Below are 14,092 nucleotides of genomic sequence, written 5' to 3' on the forward strand. Positions count from 1 at the left end.
AGCCAATAAAAAGTGGCTATAGGTACAAGCAGATTTTATCAGAGGTAGGGTTCTAGTCTGTTGTTTTTCAAAATACACTGTATGCAGCAGCATGTGTTCTGATGTAGTATCTTCACTCTATTGTGACTGGTCTGCATAAATATTTTATTTTATACAGAGTTTTTTTCTTGGTCTTCTCAGTTATTTATCACAATAGTGAATTCTGTAAACCAAGTGAACCACCTGGTGTTCATCTAAGTGGCTGTTTGGGGGAAGGATCTGATAGGGGAAAAAAAAAAAAAAAAAGTGCTGTGAAAAACTCCTGTATTCAGTGCTCTTGGTCAGATACAGAGTAAAGTCTATACAGAGAATTAAGAAGAGATTAAACTTTTTCTTTCAAATCAGTGCTTTACAGGCTCTGTCAGATATGCTGCCTATAGAACAACTAGACAGGTCTGACCACAGTGCTGTTTTAATTACTCATGATCAGAATAGGAGATATACCAGCCAGTGACTATTCCTTTCACCACAAACTACTTTTTTTTTGTTTGTTTGTTCTTGTTTTTAAAGACCAAGAATGTGAGGTTGGAGTGTAACTTAAGTGTACAGTAAAAGAAAGCTAGGGACTGCCCCCTGTCTCTGAGGGGAAAAGGGATATACATGCTGTTTAGGACAAGGCCTTCAAATTAGATTTATTGAAAATCCATTCTGGATGCTTTTTATTACCTCACTATTACCATTTCACAAAATGTTGTTGTTGTATTTTTTCTGCACCTCTTGTGGAGTTCGTGAAGATAATCTCTACTGGTTCAGAGATTAATTGCCAGATACACAGTAACAATTGACCTTCCTAGTGATACTGTTGGCATAAAGAATGTCAGCATTCTTACCTGCCGCAATACTATGTATTTAAGCAATATTTTCCATTGTTCAGTTTTACCTCTTCACAGTTTTAGATTTTGATTCTGCCAATATTTATCTCTTGATTTTATTTACTCTTCCTGCAGTTTAATCATTCCTAATTCAGCTGTGCATATTTGTGCTACTCTTTTATATACAACTTTTGTCATATACTTCTGCATACCATTTTGAATATTTCTCTTTGAATTTTAATTTGTAAAGTGCTCCTGATGCAGATGAATTGTTTTCTTGCAGTGCACCCTCTCTTTCATACATCACTTTACCTTAATATATTTTATTTTGCCACTGTACAATCTCATCCAGCAACTGGCAGCTCTGTCAGATCTCCTGCTGATGCCAGAAGATAATCCTAATGTAGGCAGTATAAAAATAACTCTGCCATAATGTGACACTTCTGCTAATGTCAGACTACTTTTTTGAAGTACTGAAACATCTAACTTCTTTGCGAAGGCAAGCTCTCTGGGGATCAAGCGTAAAGGAGGAGTTGTCTTTCAATAGTGAAGATGTGAGGAGTCATCACTGCATAAGAATGCTACCCCTGGATGCTAGCATATCTAGAAAGTGTTACTCAGTAAATGAGAAATAGTGATTCTGGTACAGCCTGCAGAGTGATAATTCTTACAAGACAGAGAAGTATAGGGAATATTGCAACATGGAGAAAGATGTAAGGGTGTCTTTTTAACCCTCCGTACTGATACATGTCCTACATGCATATGTTTAGCTAGGAAAATCTTCCTGTAATTGTGAGTTTTAGAAGCAGTATGGATTACATTTTTCTAAGGACTCTTGCCAGAATTTATTCACAGCTCCATTCATATTCTTGTATTCCACATACTTTTCTGACAGTTTGAAATTTCCCCATCTTCTTTCTTTGGGATATTATTTCCAATCTTCTCAGTGTTCTCCAAGCTCTTCACATTTACCTTTGGCAGAAGAAAATAATAGAGGTGAATCAGGACCTCACATTTACTTTTTTGTGCACCTTTTTTCCCACAGAAGGAAGTGCAGCTGAAGAAGCTGAGGGGAGAGAGGGAACAGAAACTGCCAGTGAAGCTGCCATGATGAATTGAAAAGCACAGGGACAACTCAGTCTGAATGTGCATCTGCATTGCACTGCTCCTGTTCCTATTCGCTTAGTTAGAAGGTTTTTTTTGTTTGTTTTTGTTTTGTTTTGTTTTGTTTTTGTAGTGTGCAGCAGCAATGCTGTGCTGGGAAAGTTCATCACAATTTGGAATAATTGATATTTTTCTGTTTTGTGCCATTCAAGTACAAACTATTAAATATATGAAGCTTTTCTCACTGATCTTAATTGTTTTCTTTCAAATATAACACTGAACATTAATATAGTAATGATATGCAGAAACACATAAACTTAATGCTGCCAGTTCATTTCCATTATTTCCATTACTGAGACTTATTTCTTGTATTTATAACTTTTTCAAGTTTTTCTTTTTTTTTTTTTTTGGTACATTTTAAAGGTGTCATTTTTCAGAACTTTAATCACAAATAGATGAATAAATCATAAGTAGGTAAGAAAATTAGTTAAGATACAGTTGTTCCACTTAAAGTATCATTTAAGTTTTTTTTAAAATCATTCTAGCAGCTTCCAGAGAATTCCATTACGGAGAGTGGTAGAAACTTAAAATTTGGTTTCAAAACAGGGATATTTGTTTTTGACAGCTGTTTCAATTGTACATGTTGTAGTATTAAACATTTTCTGTTATGCCTTCATGTACAGGTATATCTAAGTAATACCGTATATCAAAGTGGAGTGAAATTTCGGTTTGGCTAGTGAGAGACTTACAAATTAGGAGTTTTGAACTTGCATATAAAAAAGAAAGAAGAGGGAAGGAGTCTTGCTGCTTTCTTTACATAGCAATATGTGGGGTACCTGTAGATAGATGGAAACATCATCCTTGGGTGCCTACGTAGGAAACAAATATGACTACCTCAGTGATTAAAAAAAAAAAAAAAAAAAAAAAAAAACAGTTCTACTGGTGGTATAAAAACATGGTATTTCTTTGCTGCCTTTTTTTTTTTTTTTTTTTTAACTCACAAATTCCCATCTGAAAGTATCACAAATGAAGCCATCGAGGTTGTAAAGAAGGTTGTGTCAGTAAGGCTAGGAACCACATCACCTAAATTTAGCCAAACAATAAGCAGTTGCTTATAGCCCTCTGTTACCTAGAAAATAAAAAAAAAAAAAAAGTACCTGTCAAAATCTTTTTTTTTCTCTCTGCTCACTATAAATGGAGTATAGGTATATTAGATGTAAAACTTTTTCTTTTTCTTTAGATTGTCAAAGTTATCTCCAGCCTAGGAGATATTTGAGTTTAAGCATGTGGTTCTGAATGATTTTATCCCTATTCTGTTTCTGCCCTGTATGTATTTATTTAAAACAGTGTAGTAATTACAGTTGCTTTATGCTTCCTTTTCCAAACTGCCTGCAGTCTTTGCAGATCCAGGATTTTGGTTTTATCTCTCTTGTTGTCTCCAGCTCCCATTATTTTACTGCAGTGCTGAATATTAATGCAGTCCCAACAAGGTGTAGCCTATTCCATTTGTATGCCTGTCTCAATGCACCAGCTGTGGAGGAATGTAGAGAGCACGTGGTACTGGGCAAAGTGCAGAGTGCATACTTCTCTCTCTTCAGGATGTAACATGGTGCAGAAGGAGTTCTTTCCTCTCCCCACAGTCCCACATTAGGACAGCAGCCATCCCTGCTTTGAGTGAACTAGGTCTGTACAGTGAAAAGCTGCAGAGTCCAAAGCATTCTTTCCTATTGCCTGTACCAACAGGAAGCTGAACTGATGGTGAAGATGCTCTTCATGGTACTCTTCCCTCATTCTCCAGAAAAACTGCATGGCCAGTTTCACACTCAATTTTCCAGGCACATCTGAACACAATAAAAAAAAAGTAAGATAAGAAAAATTATTCCTATTATATAAGGAGCTTAAGTGGTTTGGACTGAGCCAGAGAGGCAGGTGAAGCAGACAGGATCACTGCTAGCCCTGCTTATTTGCGCTGTTTTATATTATCATAGTCGTAGCATGTCTGTGGTCACCTGCATGGAAATAATATATTACATTTATATTGCTTGGCTTCTGTGTAGTTACTTTGTGTGTGTATTTGTCTCTGAAGCACTGGAGATAGTCTGTAGCTGAAGCTGGGCAGTGTGTGATGGCATTCCTCCTGATGTTACAGGTTTCCATGTGCCTTTTCATCGTGTCCTGCACAAATGCTCAGGATTAGGCCAATAGGATCAGGCCACTCGCTAAACCAGACCAGTGAGGTCTGCTTCCTTCAGCAACACTGGGCATGTCACCAGTTTGTTTTATCCACATTACAGTGTAGGATTCTTGAGTTCTCCCTGGCTTGTTATTGTCAGTGCCCCAAGAAAAAGGAGCTCTGCCGCCTCTCCTCTCTTCAGGCCACATGTGGCTATGCAGCCTGGGGTCAGGCTGCTGTGGGCAGAGCTGTGTGCGGGAGCTGTGAGGAGCCATGTTAGTAGCCCCCACTTTGCTTGGTGGCTGCCTGTCAGCTCCAGTCCCCTCCTTTTGTCCTTGTCTGTGCTATGGTACATGTGCCCGCACCTGCAGGCTGTGCCCTGTCTCTGTTGTGGTTGTCCCTGTTCCTCCTCTAGGGTGGTGGGGAGGTGGTGCAGAGCATGGCAGGATCCCTCCGAGGGCCCGTGATGGGTTAGGGCTGACTGATGACTTCATATAGGCCTGGGCCTTTGTATCTGCCTGTGTCCGTAAAGTGAAGGCTCCTGCTGTCATCTTAAACTCCTCTACATCACATTGTGTTTTAAGGCTATTTTGTTTGCAGTCATGGGTAACTCTATACAGAATAACAACTTGTTATTGCCATCTATTAATTACAAGTGTATATATACACATATATATCATTACATCCTACAATTGTACTTTGCTAAAACAAAATAGACAATAGTCTATTATATAGCTCATTATATTGTTATTTTATCGCTAAACAAGGTGTAAAATAGCTTCAGACAGCCCAAGACAAGTCAAGACAAATCCTTACACATATTGAGGCCTCTGTCATTCGCATAACACAAAGCCTGTTGGCCGTTCACAGGTGTGCTTGGTCTGGCTGGGATAAAATTAACATTCTTCATAGCAGCTGTTGTGGTGCTTTGCATTTGTGGCTAAAACAGCATTGATACCTTAAAAGTGTTTTTTTCTGTTGCTGAGCAGTGCTTGTAGGGCATCAAGAATTTCTCTTTTTCTTATTCTAACCCCCTCTGCCCCTCAGTGAGGGATAGGTAAGAAATTTGGAAGGGAAACAGCTGGGATACCAGACTCGAATTGGCCAAAAAGGTATTCCCTATCATCATCATTGTGTTCAGCAGTAAAGCTGGGGGAGCATTTGTCTTCCCTGGTGCCTGTTGCTGGCAGACTGGCTGGGCATTGGTCTTTTTGTAGGAGGTGGTGAGGGATTGCCTTTACATCACTTTTTTTTTTTTTTTTTTTCTTCACTTATTAAATATGCTTTATCTTGACCCACAAGTCTTCTTGCTTTTCCTGTTCCTATTCTCTCCCTGTTCCTGCTGGAAAGGGGAAGAAAGAGGGCAGCTGTGTGGGCCCTCAGCTGTTGTCCAGAACTGACTCACCATAACAGGTAATGGTGTCACTGTATTTACTAAGCTACATGACTACAGACATGCTCTGCTTTTCTGCAGATTTGATCTTACAAATCTGCTCTTGCCAGGATACAAGAGGGAGCCCTGGTTTTCTTCTGCTCTTTTTCTGTTGAAATTGTAACTTCTCCTGTTCATAATTGTAGCTTTTGGTATTTATCACAAACCTTTCATTTGTTACAAAATAGGTTGTGTAATGACAAGATCCTTTGGAAGTGTTTATCAGCTGCCTGACTCTTTGCAGTTTATAACCCTGCATGTAAAGGAGACTATATATACAGTCACTTAGTCTTACTCCATTTCATTACTACACTTGCTAATATTTCACTTTAAAGAAGGGAATATTTGCCAGGATTTGTCCACCACTCATCTGTGGAAACTATGACTGCCAAAGAAAATCTAAAATCAGCAGGACTCTTATTTGAACAGTGAGAAGAAAGATATGTAACTTTATACTGACAATAAACTAAAGGATATTCTAAGCAATATTCCTTTTATTTTTAAACATGTCATATACACTGTGGTATTTGTTTTCTTAGGTGAGGTGTCTACAGGACAGTATAATATTTTTACCCAGAGTGGAAAAGTTAAATTCATAAATGCAAATTTTTGTGAAGGATTTCATGAAAACTTACATAAAAGGTTTCCAGTCTTTTTTGTTTTGTAAACTTAGTATAATAGTATAAATCCAGTATTTGTGGATGGAACTATATATTTTCTTATAATTTGAAAGTGTTAATACAGTCTTAAGTAACTACCTCAGTACTAATTGAGAAACTCCTCATATCAGTGTATTAATAACTCTGAGTATTATTCCATCTCTGTTTCATAGATGAAAATGGCAAATAAATGCTGTTCTCCCTCAGACCAGGTAAGACTTTCATTATTTTACCCGATTTTTCTAATTATTGTTTAGCTGCAAAATTTAAGAGCTTACATGCACACATTTAGCCCGTTTGCAAATTAAAAAACAATGTTTTCTGTGTTTTTAAGTTCTGAACTGTCCTTTTTAGTACATAATGTATATACATGAAAGAGGGGTCAACATAAATTACAACCATGTTGTGGAAAGCACAGTGTGTGTTTGCATGCAGTATCATTGCAGTGAGTCTGACAAGTTAACTCTGTATTTATATTGCATATCATGCACAGATAGCCAAGCAGTGCATTAAGAAACCAATCTGGTTTGGATATGTCAAGCTGTTCAGATTACGTTTGCCATGAGCATTTGTCTGGGATTTACGGAGCTCAGCCTGGTGAGATATTGCTTCTGCTCCAGCTAGCCAAATGTCCCAAAGACCCAAGGTGAATTTACCATACTGGGAAGCCTTCTTACTTTTTATAGCATTGTAAAGAGGTTTTTTTTCTTTTACTTTGTAAAACATAATTGTAGCATTTTCCAGGCTAATCCTGTAATTCTGGGAAGCACTTTGAATATGTTATTAGAAAACTTCACTTTATATGTGCTTTCATAGCATCAATTTGGCATTGTACCATTACTCAGGAAGAAAGTGTCCAATCCTTGCTGTTTCCAAAAATGTTGGCTTTGTTGATTGAAGAAGTGAAAATTAGACAAGCTGTCTTTAATATTTAACATTTTCTCCTGTAGAAATTTATTTATGAAGTTTTATTACAGACATCAAAAGATGAGTTAAAATGCTTCATATCAGAAAGAAATAAATATCTGTTACTAGTTTGACAGCTTGTACACTTTCTGTATGTCACTGTTTTGTCATCTTATTTGGAAAAGGTACTTGGAAATTTATAGACTTTTCAAGAAGTTATTAAAACATTTAACCGTTAACATTTTCTCCTGTGTTAAATTATTTTCTTATATTTAGGTCAGTATTTTGAAATAAAAATGCACTTGAAAAAAAAAAACACAAAAACAATTCTGTATATGGCAGATGATCAGAAGTTACTCCCAGTCCAAAACAAATACCTCTTCTGTATAAGAAGGAATCATTTAATTGATCTCTCTGCCGTGGTTTTTAATTATTAATAAAACCCATAAGAAAAACTGGTGATTATGAAAGCTAGGGGAAAAGGTATTGAATCTGAATGTCTGTTGTTGGGTAAACTGTCTACTACAAGTTACTTAGAAACTATTTAAAGTTTACTTATATCAATTTTGGTATACGTAATGTGTAATTTTACAGTTTTAAAAAGACATTCTTTTTTTTTTAAATACTGAGGGCAATCATGCAATCCAACCCTAACTATCTAGGTTGATTTCAGCTGTTACTGCTGAGCATGACACGACATGGTGTGGAACACCCTTTTGGCCAGCCTGGCTTTGTCCCCTCCCAGCTCCTGGTGCACCCCCAGCCTCTTCTCTGGCAGGGCAGCACAAGGAGGAGAAAAGTCCTTGGCTCTGTGTAAGCACTGCTCAGCAATGACTAAGACATCAGTGTATTATTGCCATTATTTTTCATAAAAGAATCCAAAACATAGCATCATACAAGCCTCTACAAAGAGAAGTAACTCTGTCCCAGCCAAAACCATGACACCTAAATTAACAGGTTAATGTCCATAAACTATCCACATAATTAGTGCAGAAAATTATTCTCTTTCTGAGAGTTGAAATATAGCACTTGGTGCTTTAAATTATTCTTTGTAGGAGCCTTTTCTCTGTCTTTGCTCTACTGGAGTCGTAAGAGTAGCTTCTTAGCTTATCATCTAAGGTATCATCTAAGCTTATCATCTAAGGCCTAAAGTTAGGAAGTACTTATCCTGCTTTTTCCATGCAGAATATGGAAGCAAAAGAAGATACAATTAGAAACTTAATTTCAGGAACTGAAAATTTAAGGCAGGGTTGACAGCAGCAAAAAAATGTATTATCCTCTTGTGTTAGTTATCCTAAGCCATGCTTTACTAGTTAGTTAGGGACTAAAAGGATTTAACAAATATACAGAAATTACAAGTAATTAAAAGGTGTTCAGTAAATACCACTGATAAAGCTGTGGCTCTCTGTATATATAACCTGTGTAGATCTCAGATAACATCTAGGCACTGGATACTTTTAGAGAATTTTGGTGCTCCACAAGGATAGAGGGGTATTGAGCCAGTACATTATTTTATTGAGTACAAAGGCTGTTGAGTCACCACTCTCCAAATACTACGTTTTGATTCTGCCTGATATAATTTATTACAATGCTCTACAGACTTGAAAGCACTTGATTCAGTGTTATTAGCAGGCATAGACTGGGGACTCAATTTTTAAAAAGACACACACTGTTGGATTTCTGTATATTTTTTATAAAACGGTAAATTAGGTGATTATCTGTACAGAAACACCACTTTCAAGGTGTTTTTATATTTCATTTACTGTTTCTAATTCTTTTGAGAATAATAAAAAACATTTCCTGTCCTGTCCTGCACTAAAATAATATGATTTATTCTTGGTAGAGATAGGAAAGTATTGATCAAATATTAATTAAAACTATATATTTTATTCTTATGCTATAAAACAGGTTTTTGCTGCTTCCTGTGATGTCTCCTTTCTTTGTTTTGATTCTTTTGTAGTTGAAAGAAAAGGTGAACTCCCTATCTACGTATGCATCTGTATATTTAATTTTTCTTCTGTAGTGATTGTGAGGATTTCAGTATTTATAAAAATCAGTAATTTAGAGCATTGTGAGGTCCCTTAAGTTTGGAGTCTTGTTCAAACACTTGTGTTTTTTAGCAGGTTTGTGTGTGGTGGTGTCTCAGAGACAATGCGTTCTGCATCTGCAGCCGTGTAGTTGTGAAACTCCCACTAAATTATACCAAAATTTCACATCTGTATCTCTGCTAACCCATAAAATGATTGTGAATCTGTTTTCACTGCAGAGATACTTCACCAGAATTATTCATTGGCCTTCACAGCCATAGTCAAGGCTTGCAAAGACTTCAGTAATTGAATTAACTGGGGTTTGAATCATTTTATTTTGTTGTTTCTGACATATCTCTTCCATAAAGAAAGAGTCAGATGCCTAAATCATGAGTTCTTCATTGACCTCTGGAGGAAATCATACAGAAGATGAAATCTGGAAATAATGATTATAAAAGCATAGCATATGACTACCTGGAAGGCTAGGACAGATTAAGATGCACCAGCAAGGAATAAATAGGTAACAAAAATTACCCTCTAAGTGCATTAATTGGAAGAAGACAAAGAAAATTGTTTGTCTTCTACTCAGCATATCAGAAGTCAGCCTTCAGTAAAAAAGGTCAACTGCAACAGGTTTTTGTTGCAATTAGTAATAGCAAAAATGGTAAAATCTCAGATTATAATATGGAAGAAAGTTTTGGTGGTATTTGTGGCTGGTGGTATTTGAAAGACTGGTCAAAGTAATCTCAGAGCTACAATCAAGAAATTTCAAGAAATTTAGAATAGAATAGTTCAGTTGGAAGGGACCTTCAAAGATCATCTAGTCCTGACCTCTTCAGAGCTAATCAAAAGTTAAAGCATATAGCGAGGGCATTGTTCCAAAGCCTATTGAACACTGCAGGCCTGGGACATCAACCACGTTGCTAGGAAGCCTGGTCCAATGTTGGACCACCCTTACAGTAAGGAAATTTTTCCTAACGTCCAGTCTGAACCTCTGCTGGCACAGCTTTGTGCCGTTCCAGCATGTTCTATCATTGGTTACCAGGAAGAAGAGATGGGTGCTTCCCTCTCCACTTCACTTCCCCTCCTCAGAGAGCAGTGAGGTCACCTCTCAGACTTCTTTTCTCCAGACTGGTCAACCAAAGTGTCCTAAGCTTCTCCTCGCAGGACATGCCTTCCAGCCATTTACCAGCTTTGTTGCCCTCCTCTGGATGCTTTCAAGGACGTTAGCATCTTTTTTATGTTGTAGAGACCAGAACTGCACACAATACTCAAGGTGAGGCCACACCAACAATAAATACAGTAGAAGAATCACCTCTTTAGACTGGCTTGTTATGCTGTGTTTAATGCACACCAAAATGTAGTTTACTCCTTTGGTTGCCAGGGCCCACTGCTGGCTCATGTTCAACTTGCTGTCAGCCAGAACCCCCAGATCCCTTTCTGCTGAGCTGCTCTCCAGCCACTTGTCTCCCAGTCTGTGCCCGTGTCCAGCATTACTCCATCCCAGGTGCAGAACCTGGCATTTTGCTTTGTTGAACTTCATGCTGTTTTAGATCTCTGAATGCTTCAGTCCAGATCCCTCTCCAAGTCTCCTCGTCCTGCCAGAGTCAAGAGCACTTCCCAGTCCAATGTCATCTGCAGACTTGCTGAGGACGCATTCCAATCCTGCATCCAGATTAGTCATAAAAATGTTGAACAGGACCAGCCCTAGAATTGAGTCCTGGGGAGCACTGCTAGTGACCTACTGCTAGCCAGATGTAGCCCCATTCACTACTGTACTTTGGGCCCTACTGTAAAGCCAGTTCATCACCTTCTGTAGCACGAACCTGTTTATCTCACAGCAGGATAATTTTTCCAGAAGGATTCCGTGAGGCATGGTATCAAAGGCCTTACTGAAATCTAGAAAGATTACATCTGCTACCTTCCCTTCATCCCCCAAGCAGATATACTGACCTTATAGAAGATTGAATTTACTAAAGTAGGACTTCCCCTTAATGAACCCACATTGACTATGCTTGATAATTGCTTTGTTATTTAAATGTCTTTCAATAGCCCCCAGGACAATCTTCTCCATAACTTTTCAAGGGACTGAGGTTAAACTAACAGGTCAGCAGTGTCCTGGATCTTTTCTCATGCCCTTTTTGTAGATGGGTATAACACTGGCTAGCTTCTAGTCAGCAGGGACCTCACTGGACTTTACAACCTTTGGTAAGTGCTTGAGAGGGGTCCAGCTATAACTATCACCAATTCGGTCAGCACTCTGAGGTGAATCCTGCCAGACACCATGGATGTGAATGTTACACTGATACAAATGATCCTTTACAATTTCAGTGACCACAGATGGAAAGTTATTGCTCCCCTAGTCATGGTCCTCCAACTCTGAGGTCTGGGCAGCCCAAGATCTGTCATTACTGTTAAATATAGAGGGAAAAAAAAAAAAAGGCATTAAATGCCTCCGCCATTTCCCCTTCCTTACTTGTAAGGTGACCATCCAGTCTGAGTCCAATGTTTTCCTTTGACCTCCTTTTGTGGTTAACATACTTGAAAAAAGTATGTTTGTAGGATGACATACCAGACTAGCAAGGGTCAAGCATCATGGTGTTAATGGAAAAGAAAGAAAAGCAATAGAATTATAGACTAGTCAATTTAACATCAATCACTAGAAAGAAATTTGAAATAAATAAGCAAAATATTTGTATGCATCTGAGAGAACAGATGAGTGACTGCCCTGAAGGATTTGTCAAGAATAAATAGTGACAACCAATCTAATTCCCTCGTGTGGATGGGTGACGTGGGTGACAGGTGTTTGCTGCAACATATCTTGATTTCAGTAAGGCTTATGACATTTCTTGACACAACAATATTTTAAATAAGTGTTATCAAGATTTGGTTATACAAACTTTGTTAGATAATCCAATAATAGGTATAAATGGTTCACTTTCAAAACTGAATGATGTATTGACTAGAAGTCCTGAAAAGACCTGTCCTGGATCCAGTTCTCTTGAATATTTTCTTTATGGTGTATTAACAAAAGTAAGCCTATTAATTTTGCAGACATGAGGCTTTAAAGAATAGCACTAGACATAAGAATGATCTTGACATATTGAAAAATGAGTCTGAAAAACAGGGCGGAAGTCAATTAGAGTAAAGCATGTAAGCAAGTATAATCAGCAAATGTATGTCAGAGGCCACAGGAACAACTGAAAAGGTGTTTACTGGAAAATACTTGAAAAGTATATGGAGAAAAAAATTCTGTTAGTGAGCTTTGGTCCATCTTCCATTGCATTGCATTTGCAGGTAGGGTGGAGGGGACACTTCAGTGATTCCCAACTGCAGAAGCCAGTCAGATATATGGTCAACAAGTCAACAGATTTATTATTATGGTTTATTTTTACATCAGCCTGTTGTAATCAAGTACAGGGCTTGTCAGTCAGACCCTGCAGAAGCCCCAACCACGTAGATTATCTGCATCTTTTTTAATTTTTTTCTTTTTGTTTGCCTATTACCCCCCCTCCCAAGAAAAGTAACCCAGCCAAATTATAATATTTCTGCTTCTCCTTTTTTATGATTTTTACATGCTTATTTGAGTATTTCAGCTTTTGGCTGTGTTACTAGCAACAACCAGTAAACCAGCCCCCGTATTGTCTCTATCTTTTGACATTCTTCTCTCAAATTGAGTTCCTGTATTTTCTGTCCATATATTTCACCTGCTAGTTCACACCATTATTTAATTAGTTTACCCTTGGGTTTGAGCTGGCCAACCACTTCTTGCTTTGCACTGTACACAATGTCCAGCAGTTTCTCACATTACTTCATCAGTTTAATGTCAGGCCAGGGTAAAAACTCTTACACGGTAATGGTGATTCATGTTAGACATGAGGAATAGATTTCCTCATTACTTGTTAAGCTAATAAACTTATGGGAGATTATGGGAGAAATTTTGAGGGCACTTTTACTTGAGATCCTTAGACCAATAAGGAAGTATCTGTTAGAAACAAAATAGATATCATTAGACCTGCATTGCAGAGACATAATTTACTAAATTTCTCAGAAGACTCTTTTCCTCTCTGTTTTTGATGATTGTATGAATCCGAATTCTGAAATAAGGGACTTTTCAGATATGGAGGGTTTGTTCCTTATAGCAGAACTGCTGCCCTGGGTGTACCATGAACACCTTCTCTTGGCTTCATGCTGCAGATGAAAAGAAGCCGTCCTGTAAGATCAAATTTCCTTCTTTATTAAAAAAATAAATAAAATAAAATTAAGATTACATTATATGCCATTTTTTTTTCTCCTATTTGTTAATATGGAGAAATTCAATTCTTGCAAACAACAGCTTTACAATTTACACCAGTAGAAAAGGAACAGGACTAAATTTCTTCAAGCATAAAGTAACAATGTAAAGGTTATTTCCCTGGTAATTGTTTTAAATTTATTTGTATGGGAGGTCAGTTACACAATTCCTAATGAAATTCTCTTGATCTGCTTCAGAGATTTTTCTTGGACCTCTGCTCTTTCACTGAAAACACAACTTGTTCTAAGCACCACTTCAAAGCACTTGAACTTTTCAACCTATAGTCTATTAGCTAATATGTAGTGCCTCTGTGAGGTAAATAATTATTACTACTATACTGATTTTAGAGAGGAGGAGGATGCAGATAAAAAAAAAAAAAAAAATCAAGAGATTTGCCAAACTTTCTGGAAAAAAACAATCCTTAATATTGAATACCAATTTTGAACACCATGGTTGTGTTTCTGAACATATTGTTCTCTAAAACACGTTTCTCAGTGTCCACGCTACGTATATGTTCCATATTTGTATGTTAATTAAACAGTTTATCTTAGATTTCTCTTCAAAGTTGTAAGACTTGTAAACATTGGATTCTAGAAACTCTAGAATAGGTCAGATGAAAGAAACTTACTCCTTTTTAAGTTAACGT

At 37.4% G+C, this 14,092-nt stretch overlaps 1 protein-coding gene across 4 annotated transcripts in view; it reads left to right on the plus strand.

The window, feature by feature from the left end:
* Nucleotides 1-14,092, plus strand: part of SNTG2 (syntrophin gamma 2) — a 241,631-nt gene that overhangs the window by 169,805 nt on the left and 57,734 nt on the right. For 3 of the 4 annotated variants that reach the window (XM_032184891.1, XM_032184892.1, XM_032184894.1), the window contains one exon: nt 6,393-6,431. The exons of the other annotated variant lie outside the window; for it this stretch is intronic. In XM_032184891.1, the coding sequence (XP_032040782.1) occupies nt 6,393-6,431 (39 nt within the window). The remainder of the gene's footprint in view (nt 1-6,392; nt 6,432-14,092) is intronic. 4 annotated transcript variants of the gene reach the window in all.

The sequence above is a fragment of the Aythya fuligula genome, chromosome 3 (genome assembly GCF_009819795.1).
Source record: "Aythya fuligula isolate bAytFul2 chromosome 3, bAytFul2.pri, whole genome shotgun sequence".
NCBI classification, from domain to species: domain Eukaryota; kingdom Metazoa; phylum Chordata; class Aves; order Anseriformes; family Anatidae; genus Aythya; species Aythya fuligula.